We start from the raw sequence: 26,693 nt of genomic DNA, 5'->3' as shown, positions 1-26,693 counted from the left end.
AGCTATGTAACAAGTATCGAAGCGATATCTGTAGATAGTAATAAAATGAGATACACCTGTTTCCTCCCGCAAACATTCGCGCGCGCGTCAGCTCCGTTCGCACGTTCATGACCCTTTCTTTTTCCCCCAGACATTGGCCAGGAAATGTAGGTCGCGCGACGACGAAGGAGCCCCTCGCCAACGTGTTACATAAATGCGCCTTAACCCCTGGTGTTGGGCGGCGGACGCGCGCCGTAAATACGGCCACAGCTTCTCTCTCTCTCTCTCTCTCTCTCTCTCTCTCTCTCTCTCTCTCTCTCTCGAGTGTGTCCGTCCTGACACGGAGTGGTACTACTTGCAGCAGCGCGCCAGTCATTAGTCAATACGCCGACATTAGTCGATACACAGAGGCGGCCGCTGGTCCGCGAGCCGGCAGCAACCACGAGGCTGTGGAATAAGGTCGAAAACCCCTTCCATCGGACTGGCTTCCTGGAAAACGGAACGATACTTGCTACGGCAAACTTTTGAATTCTTGCCAGCCTCCTCCATTGTTCTCATCGACTGATCGATACCATTTTATTGCCCGCGTGTGCAAATCTTCCACGCCGCTCGGCCATTTCCTTCTCTCGCTGCGCTCCTCGGATACATACGAACGCGATGGAGCTTCTTGATTTCCCTTTTTGGCCGATTTATTGCCTCCCGGTTGTTTTCTGGCTCGCTTTAGGGGAGGCGGAGATAGAGTAGAGACTTGTTTCAGGGATGTTTTTTTTTTTCTTCTTCTTCTTTAGATTCTTCTTGTCTAGGAGAATTTGAATAAAGGGATAATTCGAGGGAATCTTTCCCTCTCGAAATGTCGCAGATTTTTTCCACGTTCACGACGAGTACGAATGTACGAGTAAACTTGGATTTTTGTGAACGTGATTCGAGAAATGGAATTTAGGCAGAATTCTGTTTCGTGTATTAAATATTGTAACAAATATTCGACTTTCCTGTAAATGTTTTTAAAATTTTTCACAAATAAGATTTCTCTTTGATGCAAAATCATTTTATTTTGAAGTTCTTTTAACGCCAGATGTGCTTTTTATTCAAACGTTTGGAGTAGTAAATGAATAATAAGTGAGAATTAAAAAAATTAATTAATTAGTTTGATTTAGAGTTTAATGTTGAATTTAAAGAGATGAATTATGGTATTATGGTAAAGAAATTAAGGACAAGAATTTGAAAGAATATGATAATTTTGAAATTTATATCACAGATTTTTTACATTCGTTTGTTCCATATTAGAGTAGAGAATACTATGCTCCAGTGATGCTATCTTGAGGATAGTTGCAGTATTGACGACGGATTGGTTATCAAAGGATGAGAATTATATTATAAGATTTTGAACAATCAAAATCTAGGTCAAGAAATGGTTAATGTAAAGTTATATGAAAAAGAGAAAGAAAATACGTATCTTTATATGTTCCATTTAATTAGTCTTTTACAATTCACACTATAAATACACCATTTTGACAGTAAGTTCTAAACTAAGTAGTAAATTCCAATAATATTTATGCACAATTAATATAATTCCTTGTCTTACAAAAAAGAGTGTACTAAAGTCCAAAACAATTATTTCAAAGGATATGTCAATTAAATGACTTTGAAAAATTTAACTTGTAGAATATTAAACTTGTAAAATAGGAAAGTATAAAAGCAAATGCTACATGTTTTGTATCTCTCCTTAATTTCTCTGTAATATTTAGTTTTAATTCCAACCACTGCTAATGTTGTAATCTTATTCTTATGCTGAATCGGTAACATTGAGAACAACGCAATGATAAGAGGGTTTCCTACCTTCGAGACAAAGAACAAAGAACTATACTGGTTGATAAATCTATCATTATCTATTCTTACTCGTACCTTATCTCTCTCCTTGTCACGATAATACTTCCTCGCTCGATAAAATCTTCCTTCGAAATACTTTCTCTGAATATCTTATCTACTTTTTAATACATTTCCTGATTTTTCTTCTTCTTTCCAAAATACGAAATATTACACCGTTAAGTATGCAATAAATTTCATACATCCCAACGTTTCGTTAATCGTTTGATTTTATTCCTGTCACAAAAGAAATTAATTGGTTACTTTAATTAATTTAATTATTCCATTCATGAGCGAAGGAAAATTCAGGAAAGTACAAAACTTCAGAAAATAAGAAAAAAATAATGAGTACAAACTTTCACTCGTATATTTTAGAAAAATATTATTCAGATCCCTAGATATATGCCATTTTCGGATCTGTCAAGTTTCTATAAAAAAAGAAAATCACGAATTTTGATTGTTTTGGTAGGTTCATCGCCAAGGGGTTAACAACACGGTAATGATATACAAGCTAATAGCTGCAGTAGGGAGTAGAAACAAAGGGGTGGCGGAGAAGCGAGACACGAAAGCATTGTTAGCTAAGAGACTTGGTAACAGAGTTAATGTCGCATTACGGCGTGGACTGCATAAGGGCGTGGGTTGTTCGAAATCGTGGAAGCGTGAAGGAAGAGAGTGGAGAAGAAGAATCTGTAATTGGTGATGATGGAAACCACCGAGGAAGCCAAAGTAAGAATGGGAGACGTTCGAATTGAATTAACGGGTGTTTCGCGTTGGGGACAAAGTTAAACGATTAACATGGTAATTAACGCGGTAACGAGCGGTTGCCAAGGAGATGGTAAATAAGAATTCCATTTCGCACGAACGATTTGGCCGGATTGTTCTTTCGGGATTGGTGCCCTTAGATCTCGATTAGATAACGAGCACGATACTCCAGGCTTTCCAAATTTTCACCGTTGCTTCACGCGAGATTCGTTTTAAGGCTCGTGTGATTTTGATTTTATCGCGTCCACGTGAATCGACGCGGTAAATTCCTACGCTAGTAAGAAACACACAGTTCCTTTCGTATCGAGGCTCGTACCGATAAATTCGGGAAATATAACCGAGATATAACGAGCGAATGTTGTTCAAATATTGGCACGTTGATTGATTAACGATAAACGTTGCTCTCGATCTTCGTGTTAAGTGGATATTCGCGTGCTCGTCAGCTAATACGATACGAATCGTATTTAGTACCGGGTTTGATCGATGAGTCGCAAGGAACAATCATGCAGAAAATAATAGTTTTGTTTGTTTGTTGATAACGACCTGAGTTATTTAATATAACCGATCGCGTGGAACGTGCAATTTTCGTGAGTAATTTGTTCCTTTTCCAATCATCGATAAAGATGAAATTGTTGACAAGCGAAGAGGATGAACTGAAAGGTATTTATAATACCGCAGGTGATCGATTGAAATTGCAATCGTTAAATTTTAATTAACTTTAAATAGATAATATTATATATAGTGATCCAGTCCAATTTTTACTTTTGCTTTTAACTTTAATTTTACTTATTATTTTTAGAATGTGCTCTGAGAAGTATTTATTAATGCATTTATTTGTGCCATATATACATCTTTTATTATGGCATATGCATTTAATTGCTACGTGTATAAATAATAATTGTATTTATACAAACAAAATATATAGCACATAATATAACTGTAGCATCAAAGATACATATACATTACACGTGTAGAATAATACCAGCGCTAATAATTGTGCTTGCAATTATATTTATTGATGCGAAATCAGTATTTTATGTACCATTAATTGAATTGTTTTTTGCAGAGTCAATCCATGCAATAAATACAAATGATACTGCAAAAGATGACAGAACACTATATACGAGGCACCTATCTAAATTTTAAAACATAAAAAATATCGTTCAACTTTCGTTAAAGAATCTACGCCACCACCATTTAACTATTAGCAAATAGTAAGAAAGACAAAAGCAAAAGAACATTTCATAAGACGAGATTACGTGCAAATACTTCATACGTAATGTTCGTTCCAAAAATGTTAGCTCCACCAGCTACTGGATCCTCAAATGAGAAATACTCACTGTATAATAATTAGGACAATCGTTATTTCAAAAAATATGTAAAGCAAAATCAACTGATGACCAGAGTCTTAACACTAGAATTCATAATTTAAGATTCGTAATAAGAAGTGACAATAGGAGCTTGTGTTCTTCATTGTATCGCAAACGTTTTCTTATTTCTCGCACTTCAATTTCTTCTTAATGTATGAAATGAAAATTTTCTACTCTAATCGTTGGTAATTCTACTGTTAAAACGTGCACGATGTAATTCACCATTGTTGTCAATGTATTCACCGTTGTAGCAACTGTTTCGCGACATCGGAAGAAGAATACCACACTATGTCAGTTTATATCAGTATCGACTACCGTCGAGAGAATCGCGCGGAAATTCCCACACGACACGAACGATACGTAGAAGGGCGGTACCAGACACGAACTCGTGGCACTGGGTGTTCGTTCCTTACACCATTTAGAAACCCTTTCAGTCTGCCAGTACGATCATCGTTGAATCCCGTCATCGCGTTATCCATTCGTTTATCGTGTAATTTTGTCGCCTATCGTGTAATTTTGTCGCTGTTTAATTCGTTCGGCAATATGTTCGTGCAAGCTCCTGCCTTGTTGATTCAACAAAAGTCAGAGAACTCTGAAGAAGGCAGTGACGAAGAAGGAACCGGTGATGTCCTGCAGGTTGATCGTTCTTTCTCCTCTTCGTTATTAATTTATTACTTCGTTGTAATATTTCTATTTCGTTAACTTGACTGTTAACTGAGCAAGTCACATTACTACAGATTCACTTCTTTTTCTTTTATGAATACAGTTAAAAAACTGTAATCTCGAATAAGACATTGCATTGCCTATGAATATTTAATTTTGAATATTTTACGTAATTTTTCATACTGTGTTCCATGCATTTTTGCATCTTGCAGATTTTTCTTAAATGCATGAAAATTTACAATCTATTGATCATCAGATTATTCAACAATGAAACGTCGTCGTAATTGCAGTATTCATTATTCGAACATTTGAGTTAAATACTTAAATTAATTAGATAATTATTAATATTAAATTAGATAATTATTAATAATAGATCTAAGCTTTTTTCCAACAGACGTAGGTTCATAAAATCCCTCCCTTGTGGAATTAAACAATTTTTGTAACTTGAACGCATAATATAGTTTCACCAATTTTTGCAATGATTCAACAATTATCGTGTGAATCGTAATAATTCACAAATTGTTCAAACTGCGACACAGTTTCAATAAATAATATATACTAAGTAGAAAAAGGTACACGCGCAGCTTCATGTCCGACCGATGACAGAGCGCTACTACTGACTCTACGATCACGGGGCATAACACAGAATTAATATCGCGGACGATAATTTTTTTACGACAATAATATTCTTGCCATTCTTCGTAGAAACGGCGAGAAGAATGCGAGAGAAAGGCGAGACGTGGGGAGATGGATCCCCGTTTGGAATTTGCCTTTCAACTCTTGATGGACGCTACGCAGCTGTCCCGCCACGAGGTCATGGATCACGTTTTCGAAGGGGACATGCTCGACGAAATCAATCAACTGTTTCTGCCCCATATGAAATCCACCCTCGTCTGGTATTATCAGGAAGCGGAGGAGTCTGAACCTCTGCGTCCCACAGAAATGGTCAAATCTTTATTTTCAAAAGAGAGTGAGAGAGAGAGAGAGAGAGAGAGAAAAGCTGAAACTTTTGCACTTTCATATTTCATATTCATCAGTGGTCCAGAGATTCACTGTGGAATTATATTTTCTGCAGATGCAAATGAAAACCTCGACCTCCAGACCAGGCCCGAACACGTCGGCGCCAAAAGTGAAGGAACAGAAGGAAGTGAAGGAACCAGGCAAAATGAAGTTGTTTCTCACCGATGGGTGGCAAGTTCCTTGCACTGGAATATGCATTTATATGTTCAGGTACAAACATAATATAATGTGCCTAGTATACAATGCAATTTGCATTTACGTTTCACTGATATATAAGCATGGAACTTTCGTTAGATTAAATGTCTCGAAACAATTACCCGAGGAAGGTTTCCAGAAAGATCTTTATACGGGTGTGATAGACACAATGAAGGTGGGAATAATAACAGCGATACAGAGAGTGGTGGAGTATGTTTTCATGGATGCTCTTGCGCACCCTGGCTCTGAAGGAGAGGACGATTGCCCGATGATTAAGAGCCTTCTGTTACCTGGTTTAAGATCTTTCTGCAGTGCTCTAAAAGGTAACAATTATGAAGATACAAATGAAACATGCACATTGATTTTTAACAGTAAAGGAATAACTATATAAAAAACGTATTTCCCATATTTCTGCAGTGTGTGAACAAGTAGCTCACGAAGGGCGTATATTCGACGACGACGTAGCTCTGATGAATGAAGTGCATAATTTCGAGGAAGCGAAAGCGTTTGTAGCCAAAGAAAATGCCGTGAACATCGTGGAAGAGAAAGTAAGAGCGTGGATCAAGAGATTGAAGGACTTCATGGTGGAGAGCAAACAGGTGAAGCGAGAAAATGATAATTCCGGTCCTCAACAAGAGTTGGAATATTGGAAACGAAGAGGAGCCCAATTCAGTCAGCTAGTCAACAAACTTCAGGTTTCATTTGCATTCCCATGCCGCGTTTTTATCAAACGCAACAATAAACAGATCATTTATACTATGCTTACGTACAAATATTCAGGATCACGAGATACGAATGTCGCTTCTTTGCTTGCAAGTTGCACGCTCGAAGTTGATAAAAGATTGGGTCGACGCGGAGGATGAAGTCACATATTGTTACAACGAAGCTAAAGACAACGCTAAGTTTATACAGGCGTTGGAAAAATGCTGCCACTGTCTGTATTTGGATGATCCAGTGAGATAACGTGTTATCGTTACACGTATACATAGAATATAATTATATTATAATATAATTGCTCGATTAATGTATAAGTGTCGCTAAAGACTTCGCAGTCGATGCGACTCTAAACCTCCATATGAAATATATATATATAAGTATATTTTTCAGGTGAAAATGAGAGATTCCCTTGTGTCGTTGTTGCAAACAGTTCGTTTAATATACAGTGTCTCGAGATATTACAACACGTCGGAACGAACTAGTTCGTTAATGATAAAGATCACGAACCAAATGATCGTTGCTTGTCGAGATTATGTCACGAACAGGAGTCGAGAAACCGTTTGGGGTCAAGATCGTGCGGTTGCACGATCGAAGCTAAAGCACTGTTTAAAACTGAACAAGTAATGTCTGATTTTTGACGTATGAAAGAAAAATTGATGTGTCCAGAATGTTTCAAAATCATAGTAGAAACTTTTTACTTGCTGATTTGTCGTTTCTTCTTTTTTTATATATAGTATCAATAATTTCTAGGGCTTACAGAGAAACTTACAGATTGGTTCGATGTTCTCCAGCTGTAACCGAGCAGGAGTTCTCGTTTTCAGAGACTCACGTGTTCGGAAGGTTCGATTTATTTTGCGACAGAATAAGAAAGATTTTGACTATGTTCGAATTGATACAGGATTACAAAAGCCTTTTCGAAAGAAGGATGGAGGGTCTCTTATTGGGAGAAGGTGAGATATAATTTTCATAGATGGTATATAATTTCATTTTTAATTTATAGGTGCCGCGAGTATAATTCTTTTGATTTTTTTTATTTCGATAGCATTGGACGATGCTATAAGAACTTTCGAAGAGGCTGAGAAAATTGCTACCACTAAAGGTTACGATTATCTGGACCCGAGGAATAGTGAATTTGACACGGATTACAACGACTTCATGACAAAAACCGATACCCTAAAACAGAACATCGGTAATATTATTGAAAACAATTACGCGGACGTTTGGGAAACACTTCAGGGTATACGATTTTTAACTCGTTTCGAAAAAGTGAAGTGATGCATTATTGTCGACTAATAACGCACGAGAATTTACACAATTATCACGATTGATACACTTATTGCATGCAAAACTAATTACAAATTAACTTGTGTCCGAGCCAATTTTAAAATTATTCATTTCATAAATTTATTAATACCTTGATATCTTAATTTTCAGATCTTTTAAGTGTTTGATATTTTAATTAATTTGTTTGCTCCCAAGGTCAGTGAAAAAATACCGCTAACGAAACTAGATGAAAAGTACAACATAGTAGTAAAATATTGTGACAAAGAGGTGGACAGGATATTGAAATTATTCAAAAGGCAGAGGGATGATCCTCCGTTGCCGAGACACATGCCTGCTATCGCTGGAAGATTAACCTGGGCAAATTCGTTGAAGTAAATTATGAAAAATCTTATCCTTTATTATCTAACTTTTTTCATTTTTTTCCTGTCACCGATCCGAATTATTTTCTATTTAGAGTACACTTGGACGAATTGGCTACATCGGTCTCTAATCATCCAGTCCTCAAAAATCTTCCACTGACTGTGGAATTAGAAAAAAGATATAATCACGCTCTCAGCATTTTGAGCCAGTATAAGTCGGACATTGCTGAAGTCTGGACTCATCAGAACTCCTGGGTCATCGAAGACTGTTTGAAACGGTATTTGAATCTCTTACAACGAGAAACCGCATTAATTAATTCTATTTCGACACTTCCTCGCCGTTTAACAGATCAATTGGTTCCCTTTCAATTCTAATCCAATTCAAATAAATAAATATATTATATGATCGATCCAGGCCTTTGCTGACGGTGGACGAGAAGACAGGAAAAATCAAAGTCAATTTAGGAGGTCGCATCACTCTTTTGCTCCGAGAGGCTGATTGCTTGGCTAAATTGAACCTCGAAATACCTATCGTCGCATTAACAATCCTGGCAAAGAAAGATTACTTTACATTGGTGACAAATTCTCTTCAACTGATGATCGAAGAGTTCGTGTTCACGGCAAGACGCGTGAAACTAGAAGTGAGACCGTTGTTATTACCGCATTTGGTGCGGGTTGCATCCTTGCTGGAACCTGGTTTGACTTCTTTGAATTGGACCAACCCAGAGTGGAGAGAATTTTATCAGAACACGAAAGAGCAGATCAAGGAGTTTGATATTCTTATTACAAGGGTTCACGATGTCTATGATAATAGGTATACTTTCTGTGTGAATGTTCTGTGAATCATATTTTTCTAATTTTTGTGAGACTTTTTTTAAGACAGACATGTTTTATGTTGCTTATATATGTGCTTTATACTTTTTATATTACTTTATTTAGTTTTGCAAATTATACAAATTCTTATGAGAAAAAAGTATTTTTTTGTACACATATAGATATATATGATTTTAAATGTATAAAAATTCCTAATTTAATTTAACATATATATAATAATTAAATTAAGAATTTTTATACATATAAATTTAAAGATGAAAAAGTACATTAAGTTTAGTTAATAGATGAAACTAAATTTTCATAAAATCCCACAGTCTAATAATAATTGTACCAACATTGAAATTTATTTTTTAATGATAAGAAGTCTGTCTGTTTTCATTCGGTAAATATACAAGTATTCTTTCGTCTGTTGCAAGGATTCTGCAAGTATTGACAGCTATGCAGAAGATAACATTACATTCTATGCCAGAATCTGATCAACTCTGGACCATAGAAGAATTCGTAGAGAAGACCGAAGAAGTATGCAGACTCGCAGCGGTAGATTTATATCGCAAGAGTATGATGGTGGAAGAGGCTGTAGAGGAAGTGCTGGATCTCGTTAAGAATGCGGCAGAGAATTTCAAAGGAGCCGCTAATTCCAATCAATTCGAATTTTTCAATACCGAAGGTGATGCACATTATCTCGCAAACTTTTCTTTCATTAAATTTTATATTTTTCTACATTTCTTCAAAAATTAAATTTTATATTTTTCTACATTTCTTCAAAAATTAAATTTTATATTTTTATCATACAAATGCAATTTTTGTAATCTAAGGATCTTTCTTAGATCCTTCTATAAAATTTTACAAGAGGATAATTCCCTGTATTTTTTTTTTAAATTATAAATTATTTGTATAATGTATTTCTGAATAATTCCTTTATAAAAATTATTTCTTTTAAATTATAAATTATTTGCATAATATATTTCTGAATAATTTCTTTATAAAAATCCTTATCATCTTTTTATACGATACATTTTACAATTTCATTTATTTATTTACACAACGTGGCTACAGAAAATGAAGAAACAGTAGAGCAAACAGTCCAACAAGACTGGTCCTTGGTGTGGAATTTGTTTGACGATCCTCATCAGCTGTTGATCACTCCTGGTAGTCTACCGAAAGGAATGCAAGACATGGTTAGAAATGCCGTGACCGAAATGAGAAGATATTACTCCAGAAAGGTCGTAGATGTTCTGATAAAGGTCACCAGAAGTTCATTGGACGTCATTAGGAAGCGATTCATTCGAGAAATCGATCCAGGTGCCTTTCTGCTCAATGAAATATGGATACATCGGCGGAAGTTTTGCGTGAATTAATAATTATTCTTCGAACAGACGAGACACCGTGTCCAATATTTCTGCTTCATGCAACGTTGATGATACCGGTAGTGACCGTGAAACCTAGCTTGGACGACGTGCAGGAAGTCTTAACTTTGGTTGGGAAAACTATTGTCGGTGTTGCAAGAGGAGTGTCGCAATGGAACTCTAGAACTAATAAGGTACATATATGTTTTAAAAAATATGGAACCGTGCAATATTTTCGTTTTATGAAATATTGGAACTACCAACAATTAGCAATAAACTTTTGCGAAAACAAATTAAAACGAAAGGTATGTGGAAGAATGAATAATACAAGGAGAAATATTTTATTCGTATATTTTCATAAAAGTTCACATAAATTTAACTTTAATTTCTACGAGAAATTCAGAATTGATGATTTTAATACTAATAGCTTCTATGTTTAAACACGTAATACGAAATATTTTTTTAACAATGCAGAACACATGGGGTCAAGTTTATCCAAGAAAGAATTTCGCAGACATCGTAATGCGCGCTCAGATGCAAGCAGCGAAGAAGAAAGAGGAACCGGAAGATCCAAGAGTTAGAAGGCGAAGATTGTACAAAATTATCTCTGAGGAGAGGCTAATGTTTCCTGTTCAAGAACGGAATTTTCACGCCATGGTGATGGACAACAAGGAAGTGATGAAACTGTTATCCATACTAAATACGTGTATGCAAGAGTTCAAATCGGTAATAAATCATACATTTCCGTGAATATTATTTTGCAATGAATTATTAATTATCAATCAATGTCACGTATAGCTTATCTTAATACAACTTTCATATACTTTTCATTTCGATACTAGTTTTCTAATAATTATTGCAGGACCTTGTAGAATTTATCGACAGATGGAAGCCGTACAAGTTTCTGTGGAAGAATGAGAAAAGTATGCGGGAATTGCTACAGATCTCTTTGTCCGAATTCGAGACTACTCTTCGAAAGCATAGTGAACTCGAAGATCTCTTAGCAACCGAGCCTGACACGATCATTTTCGGAAGTTCCATCGCTGTCTCCACGGAGAAACTGAAATATGGCTTGTACACCGAAATCAAGGGTAAAAATAACATCAACACAAGTTGTAGAAAATTTAAATGTAGAAAAAAGTAACGTGCAATGTGTTGCTAAAGCTTCGCGAAACAAAATTATTTTTCAATCATTTTCTGACCCTCAATCGTCACTTCGGAAGAATAATAGATATCATTAAGCTAAAATAAGCTACTGCAAAAAATACAAAAGAAAAAAAAATTACTTTTCTGACGCAAATGTTCACAGCCTGCACGCACAAAATTGGCCAAGCGATGAAAAAGAAGTATCGACGCGAAATGGAGTACGTTTACGCGTTAATGAACGAAATGGAGCGTAAATTGGATCGTCAGATACGCGATCTCGACGACGTGCGGCTTATTATGGACACGTTGAAGAAAATTCGGGAGCAGGAAGTTGACATGGAGCTGAAAATCGATCCGATCGAGGAGGCTTTCAACATCGTCACGAGGTATGAAGTGCCAGTGGATCAAGAATGTCTGGAACAGGTGGACAATTTGAGGTATACGTGGCAACAGCTGCTCGCAAGAGCCCAAGAAAGTCACGTGTTGTTGCTGAGGCTGCAGCCGCAGTTTGAGGAAGATCTTCGAAACAATCTGGAGAACTTTCGTACAGATAGCAGGATGTACTGCGAGGAATATAGATCTTCCGGGCCTATGCAGCCGGGTCTCAGTCCGAGAGAAGCTTCAGACAGACAGATATTGTTCCAGAACAGATTCGATGGCATGTGGAGGAAATTGCAGACTTATCAGAGCGGTGAAGAACTATTTGGTTTGCCTACGACCGATTATCCTGAACTGTCGCAAATTAGGAAGGAGCTGAATTTACTTCAGAAATTGTACAAATTGTACAATGACGTTATCGATAGAGTGAACAGCTACTACGATATTCCGTGGGGCGAGGTGAAGTATCTCTTTTTTTTTTTTTTCAAAAATTAACATCTAAAGCGACTCGTGAAAGTATTTATTAGAATTTTCTGTGGCAAGTGTTCAAATACTTTTATGACTCATTCTGTATGAATAGTAACTCGTACAAAATTTTATAGAATAATTGTAATTTTCTTAATTCTCTTTCGTCAGAAATACGGTAATTAGTAATTTAATTTCAATAAAAATTGGAACATTGAATCAAAATATATTCAAATTATATAATTCTAATAACTAACATTTAAATGAGAAAATTTTAAATTTTAAATTTTATATGCTGTATTGGTAATAATCATTCGCGATAGATATTGATCACGTATCACACTTAATATTGACGACACGTGTCGTTCGTCGTAACGTATCGAAATAATTTTACGTCACGTTTAACACGAAGGCAATGTTCAGGTAAATATCGAAGACATAAACAACGAGCTAATGGAATTCCAAAACCGCTGCCGCAAACTTCCGAAAGGCTTGAAAGAATGGCCAGCATTCTTCGCCCTGAAAAAGACCATCGACGACTTTAACGACATGTGTCCGCTTCTGGAATTAATGGCCAACAAAGCCATGAAACCTCGCCACTGGCACAGGATCGTAGAAGTGACGGGCTATTCCTTTGACCTCGAAAGCGAGGGTTTCTGCCTGAAGAATATCCTGGAGGCGCCTCTGTTGAAGTATAAAGAAGACATCGAGGACATTTGCATCTCGGCTATGAAAGAGAAGGACATCGAAGCTAAATTGAGGACCGTGGTGAACGAATGGTCCTCTCACGAGTTGACGTTCATGACGTTCAACAATAGAGGGGAATTATTACTGAGGGGAGATACCACTGCTGAGACGATCGGCCAACTGGAAGACAGTCTGATGGTGCTTGGATCGTTGATGTCGAATCGATACAACGCGCCATTCCGTAAACAGATACAGCAGTGGCTCAACGATCTCTCGAACACCAACGAGATCTTGGAAAGATGGCTGCTGGTGCAGAACATGTGGGTTTATTTGGAAGCGGTGTTCGTTGGCGGTGACATAGCGAAACAATTGCCGAAAGAAGCGAAACGGTTTAGCAAGATCGATAAGAGCTGGCAGAAAATCATGCAGAGAGCGCACGAGACTCCGGGAGTGGTGCCATGTTGCGTGGGAGATGATTTGCTGAAGCAACTTTTGCCACACTTGCAGGAGCAGCTTGAATTGTGTCAGAAATCTCTTAGTGGGTGTGTATGTAATTAATAATAATTAATTTAATTAATTAATAATAATAATTAATTTAATTAATAAATAATAATTAATAATAATTAATTTAATTAATTAATAATAATTGATTTAATTAATTAGGTTATTAATAATAATATAAGTTAGACTACAGTAAAATTTAGCCGGAGATTGTATATTTTTATATATATTATGTGTAGTCTATGTATATTCTTTTTGATTCTTTTCTTATGAATGCATAAAATTCATCATATTAACAATAGAACTATAATAGAACAATAGACTGACATATAAAAGTTACAACAGAGAGAAATTAAAGCGTCAAGGAACAGACAAGTTTATAATATGATAAAGAACATAAAAGTTTATTTATGTGTTTTTTTAAAAATACATGCGAGTATCTTAGTTCATTTTGGAAAATATTGTACGTTAGTAAAGTATGCAAATAAAGATACATTATTCAAGAGAAACAACAGTCCAACTCGGCGTTACGCGACTTCAAGTAGAATAGTCCGCGAACCATGATATGTCAGACAGTTCCTATGCATACTTACAATGACGAATGTATAAATACGTAAATTCACGATATAAGATTTATAAAATGCGTTGTTTTGTAGCAATATAAATGCAAATTAAATTCAAATATATCCAAAGTAACAATTTTTTTTATTTTACACACTAGCAAAGATGTAATTATTACAACGAATCAATATGATTGCAGATATCTAGAAAAGAAGCGTATGATGTTTCCAAGGTTCTTCTTTGTATCAGATCCTGCTCTGTTGGAGATACTTGGTCAAGCTTCCGATTCTCATACGATACAGAATCACCTGCTGTCTATCTTCGACAATACGCGTTATGTAAAGTTTCACGATATCGAGTATAACAAAATGATGGCCATTATTTCGTCGGAAGGTGAAACGATCTTGGTACGCCTACATATATTATACTTTCGCGAACACATGTAAAAATTTAAAAAATTTATTTTCTACACTTTGAACATTTTATCTGTTTCTACGTATTATATGGATTTTGTCACCGTTAAATCTTTCATAAATGCGCAATAGAAAATTGAAAAATTCATTATAGACAAAATTTCTAATACTACTAACAAATTTCTGTCAAAAATAACAATGAGTGATATTTTTTTAAACGTAGCTGGAGAAGGTTGTAAGAGCAGAAGGCTCAGTGGAGACGTGGTTAACGCAACTTTTGCAAACGTCGCAACAATCCTTGCACTCGATAATCCGGCAGTCTCATGCCATGATCAACGATGCAAACTTTAATCTGCTTACGTTCTTGGACAAAATGCCCGCCCAGGTTGGTTTGCTGGGAATACAGATGATTTGGACTAGAGACAGTGAGCTAGCTTTGGCCCAAGCTCGTGCGGATAAAAAGATTATGGCGGAAACAAACAACCGATTCCTGGATTTATTGAATACGTTGATCGATCAGACTACCAGAGATCTCGCGAAAATTGAGAGGACGAAATTTGAAACTTTGATAACGATTCACGTACACCAACGTGATATATTTGATATATTAGTAAGTGAAAGGAAACCAATCAATTATTTTATTCATATTAACAATGTGAAATATTTCATAAGTAGCAGTGCACTATGTTTCAAGTAAATAATAGAACAAGAACAGCTTAAATAAAACACAACATTTGATATAAAATTATTATTTTAGACAATAAAAAAATATAAAGAGTTAGTCTTATTTTTCTCAAAAATAAAATTTTCACTTCGACCATTAGAGATTAGTAAAAGCTTCTATTACAAGTTTCAATAAATGAAATTCTATTTTTACTCGCCCCCAAAGAACATTAATTTGTGAATTTTCATGCACAGTGTCGTTTGAATGTAAGATCGGTGAACGATTTTGAATGGTTGAAGCAATGCAGATTTTACTTCAAAGAAGACCTCGACAAAACGTCGATCTCCATAACAGACGTAAATTTCACATATCAAAACGAATATCTAGGATGCACAGAAAGACTTGTGATTACTCCATTAACAGACAGGTAACTATGTGAAGAGAAATTCAAATAACAATGAATCTTAATCTAAAATTTTAGTTACCTTTTTATTTTATATTTCTAGATGTTACATAACTTTAGCACAAGCATTGTCAATGTCTATGGGTGGTTCACCCTGTGGGCCAGCCGGAACAGGCAAAACTGAAACTGTCAAGGATATGGGCAAAACTTTGGCCAAATATGTAGTAGTGTTCAATTGTTCTGATCAAATGGATTACAGAGGATTAGGACGAATCTACAAAGGACTAGCACAAAGCGGTTCTTGGGGTTGCTTCGATGAATTCAACAGAATTGAGTTACCGGTGTTGTCTGTCGCTGCTCAACAAGTTGCAGTTGTCCTGGCGGCGAAGAAGGAGAAGAAGAAGCAGTTCGTCTTTACAGATGGCGATTTGATAGACATGTGCCCTGAGCTTGGAATATTTATAACAATGGTAAAAAAAGTCAATTAATTAATTAATTTTAACGAGACTACTAAGATGAGACATACTTTAAGAGTTAAAAATGTAATGAAGGAAATAAACGTTGCAGAATCCCGGATATGCTGGCAGAAAGGAACTTCCGGAGAATCTAAAGATACAATTCCGCACAGTCGCTATGATGGTGCCTGATAGACAAATCATTATTCGAGTGAAACTAGCCAGTTGTGGTTTTCTAGAGAATATCACGCTTGCTCGGAAATTTTACACTCTGTATAAACTCTGCGAGGAACAACTTACGAAACAGGTAACTCGCTTCGATGCGAATTGAAGTCGTTCAAATGTAAATTACAGTTTCAATGAACATCTTATTCACGAAGGTTCATTACGATTTCGGCCTAAGAAACATATTATCCGTGCTAAGAACATTAGGAGCGTCTAAAAGGGTAAACTCTAAAGATTCTGAGAGCACGATCGTTATGCGTGTTTTAAGAGATATGAATCTTTCGAAACTCATAGGTACGTTAATTATATCAGTATACTATTTGCAAAAAACTATACAACATAAAGTGTCTAACTACGTTGTATATTTTAGACGAGGATGAACCATTGTTCATTTCATTGGTGGCTGATCTGTTTCCAAATCAGGCCCTTGAAAAGACTTCTTATCCAGAATTAGAAGCTGCCATTAATCAACAAGTAGAAGAAGCTGGATTGATATACCATCCACCGTGGGTGTTGAAATTGATACAATTATACGAGACACAAAGGGTGAGACACGGGATAATGACCCTAGGTCCGACTGGTGCAGGAAAAACCACTTGTATACATATTTTGATGAAAGCTTTAACGCAGTGCGGCGACTTCCACAGGTATAAACATTCTTAAAAATACTTTTTAAATAATATATAATATAAAATTGTAGTAAAAAAAACTTGCAAATCTTCTTATTACATTTTGTCTGGTAAATCTATATCAAACTTTGATGGTAGCTTCAATGCAATGCGATGTCTACAAATAATCAAATTTAAAAATATTCTTTGACACGCTACAGAATAAAAATTAATTTGTCATATAGAAATTATTTTATTCTATATCATCGTATGCACACAGCTATTTATAAATATTTCAACGCAACGCAAAATTGGAATAATAGACCAATTCAATATCATATCTTACAGAGAGATGAGAATGAACCCAAAAAGTATAACAGCCGCGCAAATGTTTGGCCGATTGGACGTGGCGACCAATGATTGGACAGACGGGATATTTTCAGCTTTGTGGAGGAAAACGTTGAAATTAAAAGAGGAAGAACACGTATGGATGGTTCTTGACGGACCTGTTGACAGTATATGGATCGAGAACTTGAATTCTGTACTGGACGACAATAAAACATTGACTCTTGCAAATGGTGACCGATTGTCGATGTCGCCTAACTGTAAGATCATCTTTGAGCCTCATAATATCGATAATGCAAGTCCAGCGACAGTATCTCGTAACGGGATGGTGTACATGAGTTCATCAGGATTGGATTGGGATCCTGTGGTGACTGCTTGGTTGAGAAGTCGGACACCTTTGGAACAGGAAGTATTCGGTCAATGTTTTACAGATTCTTTTGCACAGGTAAGGGAATCTAATTGATGGGAATATTATTTATAATTAAATTGCAGATGTTTATACAAATTTATATTTTTCAAACATTGATAAAGAAGTCTACATTTGAAGAAAAATATGCCTTACTGTATGTTTGTATTTATGTTCATTATCGCATATTTTTATAACAATCTTCAAAATAATAAAAAAAAAAAATTTCTTCAAGTAATTCGTGCGTGTTTGACTGTGCTTGTCGTGCCATAACATTCTCTCAATGTGACTGATAATATTTAGAAATCGTAAAAATATTGCTCATATATCATTAAAAAATTAATATAAAAATATTAAACATATTGTACGAAATACCAAGAATCAATCAGTCAATATGAAAAATATCACGATAACATCTACGTACGGATATTTTTACAGATTTATTCGTGGAGCACCCAAGCTTTATCACTGACCATAGACGTTCTACAATCCAATATAGTGCGACAGATGTTGTGTCTCCTCGAGGGTTTAATTCCACCCGAAGCATGCATAGAAGAGGAAGAAGACGAAGAAACAGAAGAGGAGAAGCGACAACCCATGACAGCCGAACATCTAAAACGTTTCTACGTTTTCGCTTTAGTGTGGGGTATAGGGGCGTTGTTAGAAACATCAGACAGAGAAAAGTATGACTGTTACCTGCGACAAAATTTCGAAAGTCTAGACTTGCCAATGTCAGAAAAACATCCTGAGGCGAAATTATTCGATTTCTACGTCACTGAAAAGGGTAAATGGGATACGTGGACAAGCATAGTGACCAACTACGTTTATCCAGAGTACTCGACACCTGATTACAGCAACGTATTGGTTCCAATCCCCGACAACGTGAGGATACAGTACTTAATCGATCTAATTGGTCGTCAAGATAAAGCAGTTTTGCTGATAGGCGAGCAAGGATCCGCGAAAACTGTCATGATGAAGTCGTACATGAAGAAGGCGAACCCGGAGACCACGTTGAGCAGATCGTTTAACTTCAGCTCGGCTACGAGTCCGTATCAGTTTCAGAAAACCATAGAAAGTTACGTGGAGAAACGTCTAGGTAACACGTTCGGGCCAGCAGAAGGGAAAAAGATGTTGGTTTTCATTGACGATGTAAATTTACCTCAGATAAACGAGTGGGGCGATCAAGTAACCAACGAGATTGTTCGTCAAACAATGGATATGAAAGGGTTTTATTCCTTGGAGAAGCCAGGAGACTTCACCAGCATCGTAGACATGACGTTTCTGGCAGCAATGTGTCAACCAGGCGGTGGAAGAAACGACATTCCTCAAAGATTAAAGAGACAATTTTGCATCTTTAATTGTACGCTACCTGACAAAGCGTCCATTGATCGTATCTTCAGTGTCCTCGGTGAGGGTCATTATAATGCCAAAAGAGGATTTTCAATAGAAGTCAGGAACCTGATAAAGAAGATGGTTCCACTGACGAGGACACTTTGGGAAAGGACTAGAACTAACTTATTGCCCACACCGGCAAAGTTTCATTATGTCTTCAGTCTTCGAGATCTGTCGAGAATTTGGCAAGGTATGCTCGGTACGCTGTCCACGGTCATCGACAAGCAGAGCGTTCTTATGCTGCTGTGGAAACACGAATGCAGTCGCGTGTTCAGCGACAGATTCACCATACAAGCGGATAAAAATTGGTTCGATGAAGAAATTGTAAAAGCTGTTAACGAAATGTTGGGAGAAGATTACACGAGCATGCTCAACCAAAGTCCTGCATTCGTAGATTTCATGAGGTAAAAAATTATTATTATTTATATTTAGCCTATACGGTTCTAATCATACCTAAATTTTTTCTTAAATAATTTTAACTTACGCTATAACTTAATTTAACTTAACTTTGTTACCTTATAAATTAATTTAACTTAACTTGGAACTATAATCCAAACTTAACTTGATTTATTTAATTTACTTAACTTGATTTATTAATTTACCTTAATTTACCTTAATTTACCTTAATTTACCTTAAGTTATAATTAACAATAGACGCAATAATTTTCAGAGATGCTCCCGAGCCAACTGGTGAGGAAGGTGAAGACACTGACGTCGAATTACCAAAAGTCTACGAACCGGTTTACGACGAACAAATTCTCAGAGACAGATTAGAAATGTTTCTCTCCCAATTCAATGAAATGCAAAGAGGCTCGGGCATGGATTTGGTTTTCTTCCCCGACGCCATGCTACACTTAGTTAAAATATCCAGAGTCATCCGACATCCAAAAGGAAATGTGATGTTGGTAGGCGTTGGAGGATCTGGCAAGCAGAGTCTCACGAAGTTATCGTCCTTCATCGCCGGTTACAAAACGTTTCAAATCACTCTGACAAGATCTTACAACGTGGCAAATTTCTTGGAAGATCTAAGATATTTGTATCGAACGTGCGGGGCACAAGGAAAGGGCACCACGTTTATATTCACCGATCTAGACATTAAAGAGGAGGGTTTCTTGGAATACTTGAACAACATTCTAAGCTCGGGGGTCATCAGTAACTTGTTCACTCGCGACGAGCAGCAAGAGATCATCTCGGAATTGACACCCATCCTGAGACGCGAGAATCCGAAACGAACGATCAACAACGAACTCGTGATGGATTTCTTTCTTCAGAGAACCTGTCAAAATTTACACGTGGTATTCTGTTTCTCTCCGGTCGGGGAGAAGTTCAGAAATCGTGCTCAACGTTTCCCAGCTCTTATATCTGGCTGCACTATCGACTGGTTCCAGCCTTGGCCGAAGGATGCTCTAGTCCTGGTTGCCAAACACTTTCTACACGATTTTAACATAGCTTGCACCAGCGAAGTGAAAGTCGAATTGGTGAACGCCTTAGGCTCCATACAAGACATCGTTTCTGTCACGTCCGCGGAGTATTTCCAAAGATTTCGTCGTGCTACTCACGTCACGCCAAAATCGTACTTAAACTTCATCGGTGGCTATAAGAACATCTACCAAAGCAAACAGCACGAACTCGGCGAAGGGGCCAAGCGAATGGACACCGGCTTGGCGAAACTGGAAGAAGCATCGATATCAGTGGAGATCTTAAAACGAGATCTGGCTGTGATGGAGAAAGAACTGGTTCAAGCGTCTGAAAAGGCAGAGACCGTCCTCTTGGAAGTGACAGAGAGGGCGATGCAAGCGGAAGCGTTCAAAAATCAGGTGCAAAAAGTGAAGGAGAAAGCTGAACAATTGGTAGCTTGCATAGCGGAGGAGAAAGCTCTGGCTGAACAGAAACTGGAAGCAGCTAAACCGGCGTTAGAGGAAGCAGAGGCTGCTTTGAACACTATTAAACCGGCTCACATAGCCACTGTGAGGAAATTGGGCAGACCGCCTCATCTTATTATGAGAATCATGGACTGCGTGTTGATTCTGTTTCAACGTAAAATTGGCCCGGTCGTTCCGGATACAACTGCGCCGTGTCCGAAGCCTTCCTGGGCAGAATCGTTGAAGTTAATGGCCAGTACCACGTTCCTGCTTCAACTGCAAAATTATCCAAAGGACATAATAAACAACGAGATGGTCGAGTTACTACAGCCTTACTTCAAGATGGAGGACTACAATATGGAAACAGCTAGACGAGTTTGCGGCGACGTGGCTGGCTTATTGTCATGGACGAAAGCCATGTCGTTTTTCCATTCGGTGAATAAGGAGGTCCTTCCACTGAAGGCCAATTTGGCGTTGCAAGAAGCAAGACTTAAGGTGGCCATGGAGGATTTAGCAAATGCCGAGAGAGAACTATCAGAAAGAGAAATGGCTCTGCAAGCGGTGAAGGAACAGTACGACTCGGCTGTTTCGGAGAAACAAAGGTTGACAGAAGCTGCGAACGTGTGCCTTAGGAAAATGACGGCCGCGACTGCGTTGATCAATGGGTTAGGTGGCGAGAAGATACGTTGGACCGAGCAGAGCAGCGAATTCAAGATCCAACTGGGACGATTGGTTGGAGATGTTTTACTAGCCACTGGCTTCTTATCGTACTGCGGGCCGTACAATCAACAGTACAGGGCCGGCCTAGTGTCTTCTTGGATGAACATTTTGGCAACGAAATCTATCCCTTTTACTAAAAATCTGAATATTACGAGCATGCTCGTGGATAGCGCAACGATCTCGGAATGGACGCTCCAAGGATTACCGAACGACGAATTATCTGTGCAAAACGCGCTTGTCGTAACTAAGTCCTCCTCGTACCCTTTGTTAGTCGATCCTCAAAATCAAGGAAAAATGTGGATAAAGAACAAGGAATGCTTGAACGAATTACAGATCACGTCTCTCAATCACAAATATTTTAGAACACACCTCGAAGATAGTTTGTCTTTAGGCAGGCCATTGCTGATAGAAGACATTGCAGAGGAACTAGATCCGGTTCTCGATAATGTGCTCGAGAAGAATTTTATCAAATCAGGCTCCATCGAGAAAGTGATCGTTGGTGACAAAGAGTGCGACGTGATGCCCGGTTTCATGTTGTACATCACCACGAAATTACCAAATCCCGCGTACAGTCCAGAGATTTCAGCGAAAACGTCTATAATCGATTTTACTGTCACGATGCTAGGTTTGGAGGATCAGCTACTTGGCAGAGTGATCCTCATGGAAAAAGCAGATTTGGAGGCCGAAAGGGTAGCCCTGTTCGAATCTGTGATGACGAATCAACGATCGATGAAGGAACTCGAAAGCACCCTGTTACATCGACTCACGTCCTCTGAAGGCTCTTTAGTGGACGACGAAGCGCTTATAAACGTGCTCAGAGAGACTAAGGTAACCGCAGAATCGGTCAATGAAAAACTAAAGGTGTCTGCGTTGACAGAAAAGAAAATCATGCTGGCCCGAGAAGAATTCCGCGCTGTCGCATCGAGAGGATCTATCTTGTACTTTCTCATTGTGGAAATGAGTAACGTGAACGTAATGTATCAAAATTCATTGCGACAGTTTCTGACTATATTCGACAATTCCATCACCAAATCGGTGAAGAGTCCCATCACCAACGAACGAATAAACATAATTCTTCGTCACCTTACCTACGAAGTGTGGGCCTTCACTTTGAGGAGTCTATACGAACGACACAAATCGCTGTTCACGTTGATGCTGGCTATGAAGATAGACTGTCACCGAGGTGTCATTTCTCACGCGGAATTCAACGCTTTCATCAAAGGTGGTGCCTCCTTGGATTTAAACGCAGTCACGCCAAAACCATTCAAGTGGATCCTCGACATAACATGGCTGAATTTGGTCGAGATCAGCAAACTGGACTCCTTCTCAGATATTCTAACGAAGATCGAATTCAGCGAAAGAGAGTGGCGAGTGTGGTACGAAAGAGAAAAACCTGAGGAAGAGGAACTGCCTTGCGGCTATCAGAAGAAACTCGACGTGTTCAGGAAATTGCTTCTGATCAGATCGTGGAGTCCAGACAGAACTTTGTCTCAGGCGAGAAAATATGTGATCGAATCATTGGGAAAGGAATACGGGGAAACCAAGATCTTGGATCTAGAAGCTACTTGGTTAGAGTCTGAAGTTAGAACGCCGCTTATATGCATATTGTCCATAGGATCAGATCCTAGTCCACAAATTACTGCACTGGCGAAACAAAAATCAATCCGTAAGCAAGCTGAGAAATGTAGCTTATGTAAATGTGAAATTTCTGAAAAAGTTTGCAATTTTATCTAATACTGGAATTTATATTTAAGAACTGCGATCAGTGTCCATGGGCCAAGGCCAAGAATTTCACGCTCGAAGATTGATCTCAGACGCTATGAACACTGGTAGTTGGGTACTGTTGCAAAATATTCACCTGTCGCTTCCTTTTTGCACGGAAGTCATGGACGCTCTGGTTGAAACAGACACTGTCCACGAGGCGTTTAGACTTTGGATGACCACCGAAGTGCATCAGCAATTTCCCATTGGTTTACTTCAGGTCTCTTCTTACAGCTGTAATAATTTATAGAATGTAATAATATCTAGAAAAATTACGTATACGATCAACATCGTTTCAGATGGCCATTAAATTTACCAATGAACCACCGCAAGGTATTAGAGCCAGCTTGAAGAGAACTTACCAAGGAGTAACGCAGGATATGTTGGATTATAGCACGCAGTCACAATGGCCACCTTTATTATACGCTGTTGCGTTCTTACATACAGTAGTGCAAGAACGTAGAAAATTTGGACCTCTTGGCTGGAACATACCATACGAGTTTAATCAGGCTGACTTTGCTGCTTCCGTTCAATTTATACAGAACCATTTGGACGACATGGATCCAAAGAGAGGTGTATCGTGGCCAACTGTTTGCTATATGCTTGGAGAGGTCTGTTTTATTAATTATTTAATTATTTGTCAAAGTACTTTGCCATTAAATATTTCCTGTCATTATGTCCTTGACATGATGTTACATTAAATTAATACATCGTTGTAAATATCATAAACATGACACTGCTGAAATGAAAATAAAAAATTTATTGTACCTGAAAATTTTAGGGTAAGTTTCGACCACCTTTTGAAAAAACATTGTACAATTATTTTTTCAGATTTTTGTTATCTTGGACAAATTTAAATATTATTCGTGTTATTTATCTGTAAATCATATTTTAATAAAATTATTTTTTTTCATTTCCAATAAAAAAAGACATTAATGCTACAATTGGCCAGTCTCACCTGCAGTTCTAACCATTCAGATGAGACTAAAGTACAATGAATAAGAAAATTAATTGGTATGTCTTTCTTCTTCAATTTTCTTTTTCTAATAGGCATTTTTTGTTAATTTGTAGTAATATTATCGTATATATTGATTTAATATGGTCGAATTGTTCCGAATCAAAGTGGTCGAACCATACCAAAATCATCTTATTAACGTAAAGTAAAAATGAATACATGTGTATTCTATTAAAATTTTATGCAGATTTGATAAATCTGTAAGCATCTTTCGAATATCATTAAAATTGCAATGCAAAAGTTTTCAGATCTATTAAAAGCTTCAAATGTAATTTATAACTTAAATACGCTTTTATGCCAATTGAAGCAAGATTTACAACGAAATGACTCATTTGTTTTATCTCAATGAGACAGATTTTCCTCTTCTTTCAATGTTAAAATGCTAACATTGACTGGTCTCTCCCAGTGGTCGAACTATCCTGCACTTACCCTACATCTATTTAGGTTCAATACGGTGGCAGAGTTACCGATGACTTCGACAAACGTTTGTTAACTACGTTTACTCATGTTTGGTTTTGCGATGTACTGTTACGACCTGGCTTCGAATTTTACCGTGGATACAAAGTGCCACAGACGAGAAACCTCCAAGAATACTTGGACTATATCGACAATTTACATGCAACGGACACACCAGAAGTATTTGGTTTACATCCAAACGCGGACATCACTTATCAGATAAACACGGCAAAAGGAATACTCGATACAATTCTGAGTGTACAGCCTAAAGAAGGGGGTGCACAAGGTGGTGAAACCAGAGAAAATGTGGTCTACAAACTCGCTAATGACATGCTGGTCAAATTACCGAAACAATATAATTCTTTCGAAGTGAAAGAAGCACTTCAACGAATGGGTGCGCTGCTACCTATGAATATATTTTTGAGACAAGAAATCGACAGGTATATTTCCCTGGGTTCCTCTCATTTTTCCACCTAATGATGATTTGCTCCTCAATCGAATTTCTACAGAATCAGCAGAGTCATTAAAGAGGTGCATAGCACTTTAACAGATTTGAAGTTAGCTATCGAGGGTACCATCGTGATGAGTCAAGGTTTGCGAAAATCACTCGATTCAATGTACGACGCTCGCATTCCGGAGAAATGGTTGAAGATCTCCTGGGAATCGGCAACGCTTGGATTTTGGTACACAGAGCTTCTGGAACGAGATCACCAATTCAGACAATGGATCACCTATGGCAGACCCAAGGTCTTCTGGATGACCGGGTTCTTCAATCCTCAGGGATTTCTAACTGCAATGCGACAAGTTAGATATATAAATTCTTCGAAAAATTAATTTTTCTAGACTATAAATGACACTTACTTTTAACATACAATGACACCTATTTATGACATAGACTGTCTCGAACGAACTAAAAATGTATAATTCGTAATATCTCGTTCTGAATTACTGTTCGGTATGTACTAAATAGCAAGTTCAATTCTGAAATCTCTATATTTCACAGGAAGTAACTCGGGCACATAAAGGTTGGGCTCTTGATTCCGTTGTATTGCAAAATTTAATCACAAGATATAATAAAGAAGACATAAAAAATCCACCACAAGAAGGAGTATACGTTCATGGCCTGTTCTTAGAAGGTGCTTCGCTTGATCGTAAAACAAGCAAATTAGTAGAAAGTAAACCGAAAGTTTTATATGAACAGATGCCTGTAATCTATATTTATGCAATAAACACAACTGCAGGGAAGGATCCGAAACTTTATGAATGCCCTATATATAGGAAACCACAGAGAACAGATTCCAAGTATATCGGATCTATAGATTTTGAAACTGATCATAATCCTCGACACTGGACGCTACGAGGTGTAGCACTTTTATGCGATATAAAATAAAATGAAATATTTCAAACACACATCCTTCTACTCTAATGATATCCATTTAATTCGTTAAGTTGCAATCACATGCTGTCGATTAACAAAACGAAAGATTTTTTAAAAAATATTAAGATCTTCAATATATTTGAATATTCAATATTATTCTCTTTTCTTTCTTTTTAATTAAATATAAAAACTAAAGTTTTAAAATTCAAAATATTTTTTATTAAATTTTTATCACTTATTTCACAATTTTATTTTAATATAATAAAAATAAAAGATATTTAGTTATAAATTAGAATTTATAGAATTTAGTTCTAAAGTAAATCCAATTATTTTTCACTGCGATATATAAACGCTTTCATTCCTTAATAAATTTTCTTAAAGCAATAATCAGAAGTAATATAATACCAAAAAAGTACAAAACATAATTGATGGTATACTCAGCACAAAAATTATTTCTTTA

The 26,693-nt window shown here is 37.1% G+C and overlaps 1 protein-coding gene and 1 long non-coding RNA gene across 3 annotated transcripts; one reads left to right on the top strand and one right to left on the bottom strand.

Moving 5' to 3' along the window:
- Positions 1 to 2,340: 2,340 nt before the first annotated feature.
- On the top strand, positions 2,341 to 26,245 carry LOC122536534 (dynein axonemal heavy chain 5). Of its 2 annotated transcripts, none has more exons than XM_043668969.1 (34): positions 2,341 to 2,568; positions 5,343 to 5,582; positions 5,713 to 5,867; positions 5,952 to 6,175; positions 6,270 to 6,547; positions 6,633 to 6,806; positions 6,960 to 7,189; positions 7,320 to 7,519; positions 7,612 to 7,835; positions 8,049 to 8,224; positions 8,308 to 8,490; positions 8,628 to 9,026; positions 9,463 to 9,713; positions 10,103 to 10,348; positions 10,423 to 10,586; positions 10,867 to 11,118; positions 11,255 to 11,483; positions 11,702 to 12,375; positions 12,805 to 13,610; positions 14,330 to 14,537; positions 14,767 to 15,153; positions 15,462 to 15,634; positions 15,714 to 16,080; positions 16,178 to 16,372; positions 16,446 to 16,584; positions 16,661 to 16,937; positions 17,247 to 17,688; positions 18,088 to 19,445; positions 19,712 to 23,289; positions 23,378 to 23,604; positions 23,684 to 23,995; positions 24,844 to 25,295; positions 25,365 to 25,659; positions 25,859 to 26,245. In XM_043668969.1, the coding sequence occupies exons 1-34, from the start codon at positions 2,542 to 2,544 to the stop codon at positions 26,243 to 26,245; spliced, it is 13,929 nt and encodes a 4,642-aa protein (XP_043524904.1). In that variant the 5' UTR covers positions 2,341 to 2,541. The 2 variants fall into 2 exon arrangements, with proteins under 2 accessions (XP_043524904.1, XP_043524906.1); XM_043668971.1 differs by lacking the exon at positions 2,341 to 2,568 and adding an exon at positions 4,177 to 4,610.
- LOC122536538 lies at positions 19,622 to 25,861 on the bottom strand. The gene is made up of 4 exons (XR_006308412.1): positions 25,717 to 25,861; positions 23,747 to 25,645; positions 23,482 to 23,618; positions 19,622 to 20,129 (listed from the first exon to the last, which is right to left on the bottom strand). It is a non-coding gene; the product is annotated as an uncharacterized LOC122536538 (long non-coding RNA).
- Positions 26,246 to 26,693: the final 448 nt, after the last annotated feature.

The sequence above is a fragment of the Frieseomelitta varia genome, unplaced genomic scaffold, assembly GCF_011392965.1.
Source record: "Frieseomelitta varia isolate USP_RPSP 00005682 unplaced genomic scaffold, Fvar_1.2 scaffold_845, whole genome shotgun sequence".
Lineage (NCBI taxonomy): Eukaryota > Metazoa > Arthropoda > Insecta > Hymenoptera > Apidae > Frieseomelitta > Frieseomelitta varia.
Note: the sequence above shows the minus strand (reverse complement) of the source record. Positions and strands in the feature narration are given on the sequence as shown.

Bases quoted from the DNA above. Each gene is read 5' to 3' on its own strand.
- LOC122536534 (XM_043668971.1), top strand. From the start codon at position 4,263: ATGTCAGTTTATATCAGTATCGACTACCGTCGAGAGAATCGCGCGGAA. The intron at 15,635-15,713 runs GTAACTATGTGA...TTATATTTCTAG, and splicing joins ATTACTCCATTAACAGACAG to ATGTTACATAACTTTAGCAC. The intron at 16,081-16,177 runs GTAAAAAAAGTC...TAAACGTTGCAG, and splicing joins TTGGAATATTTATAACAATG to AATCCCGGATATGCTGGCAG.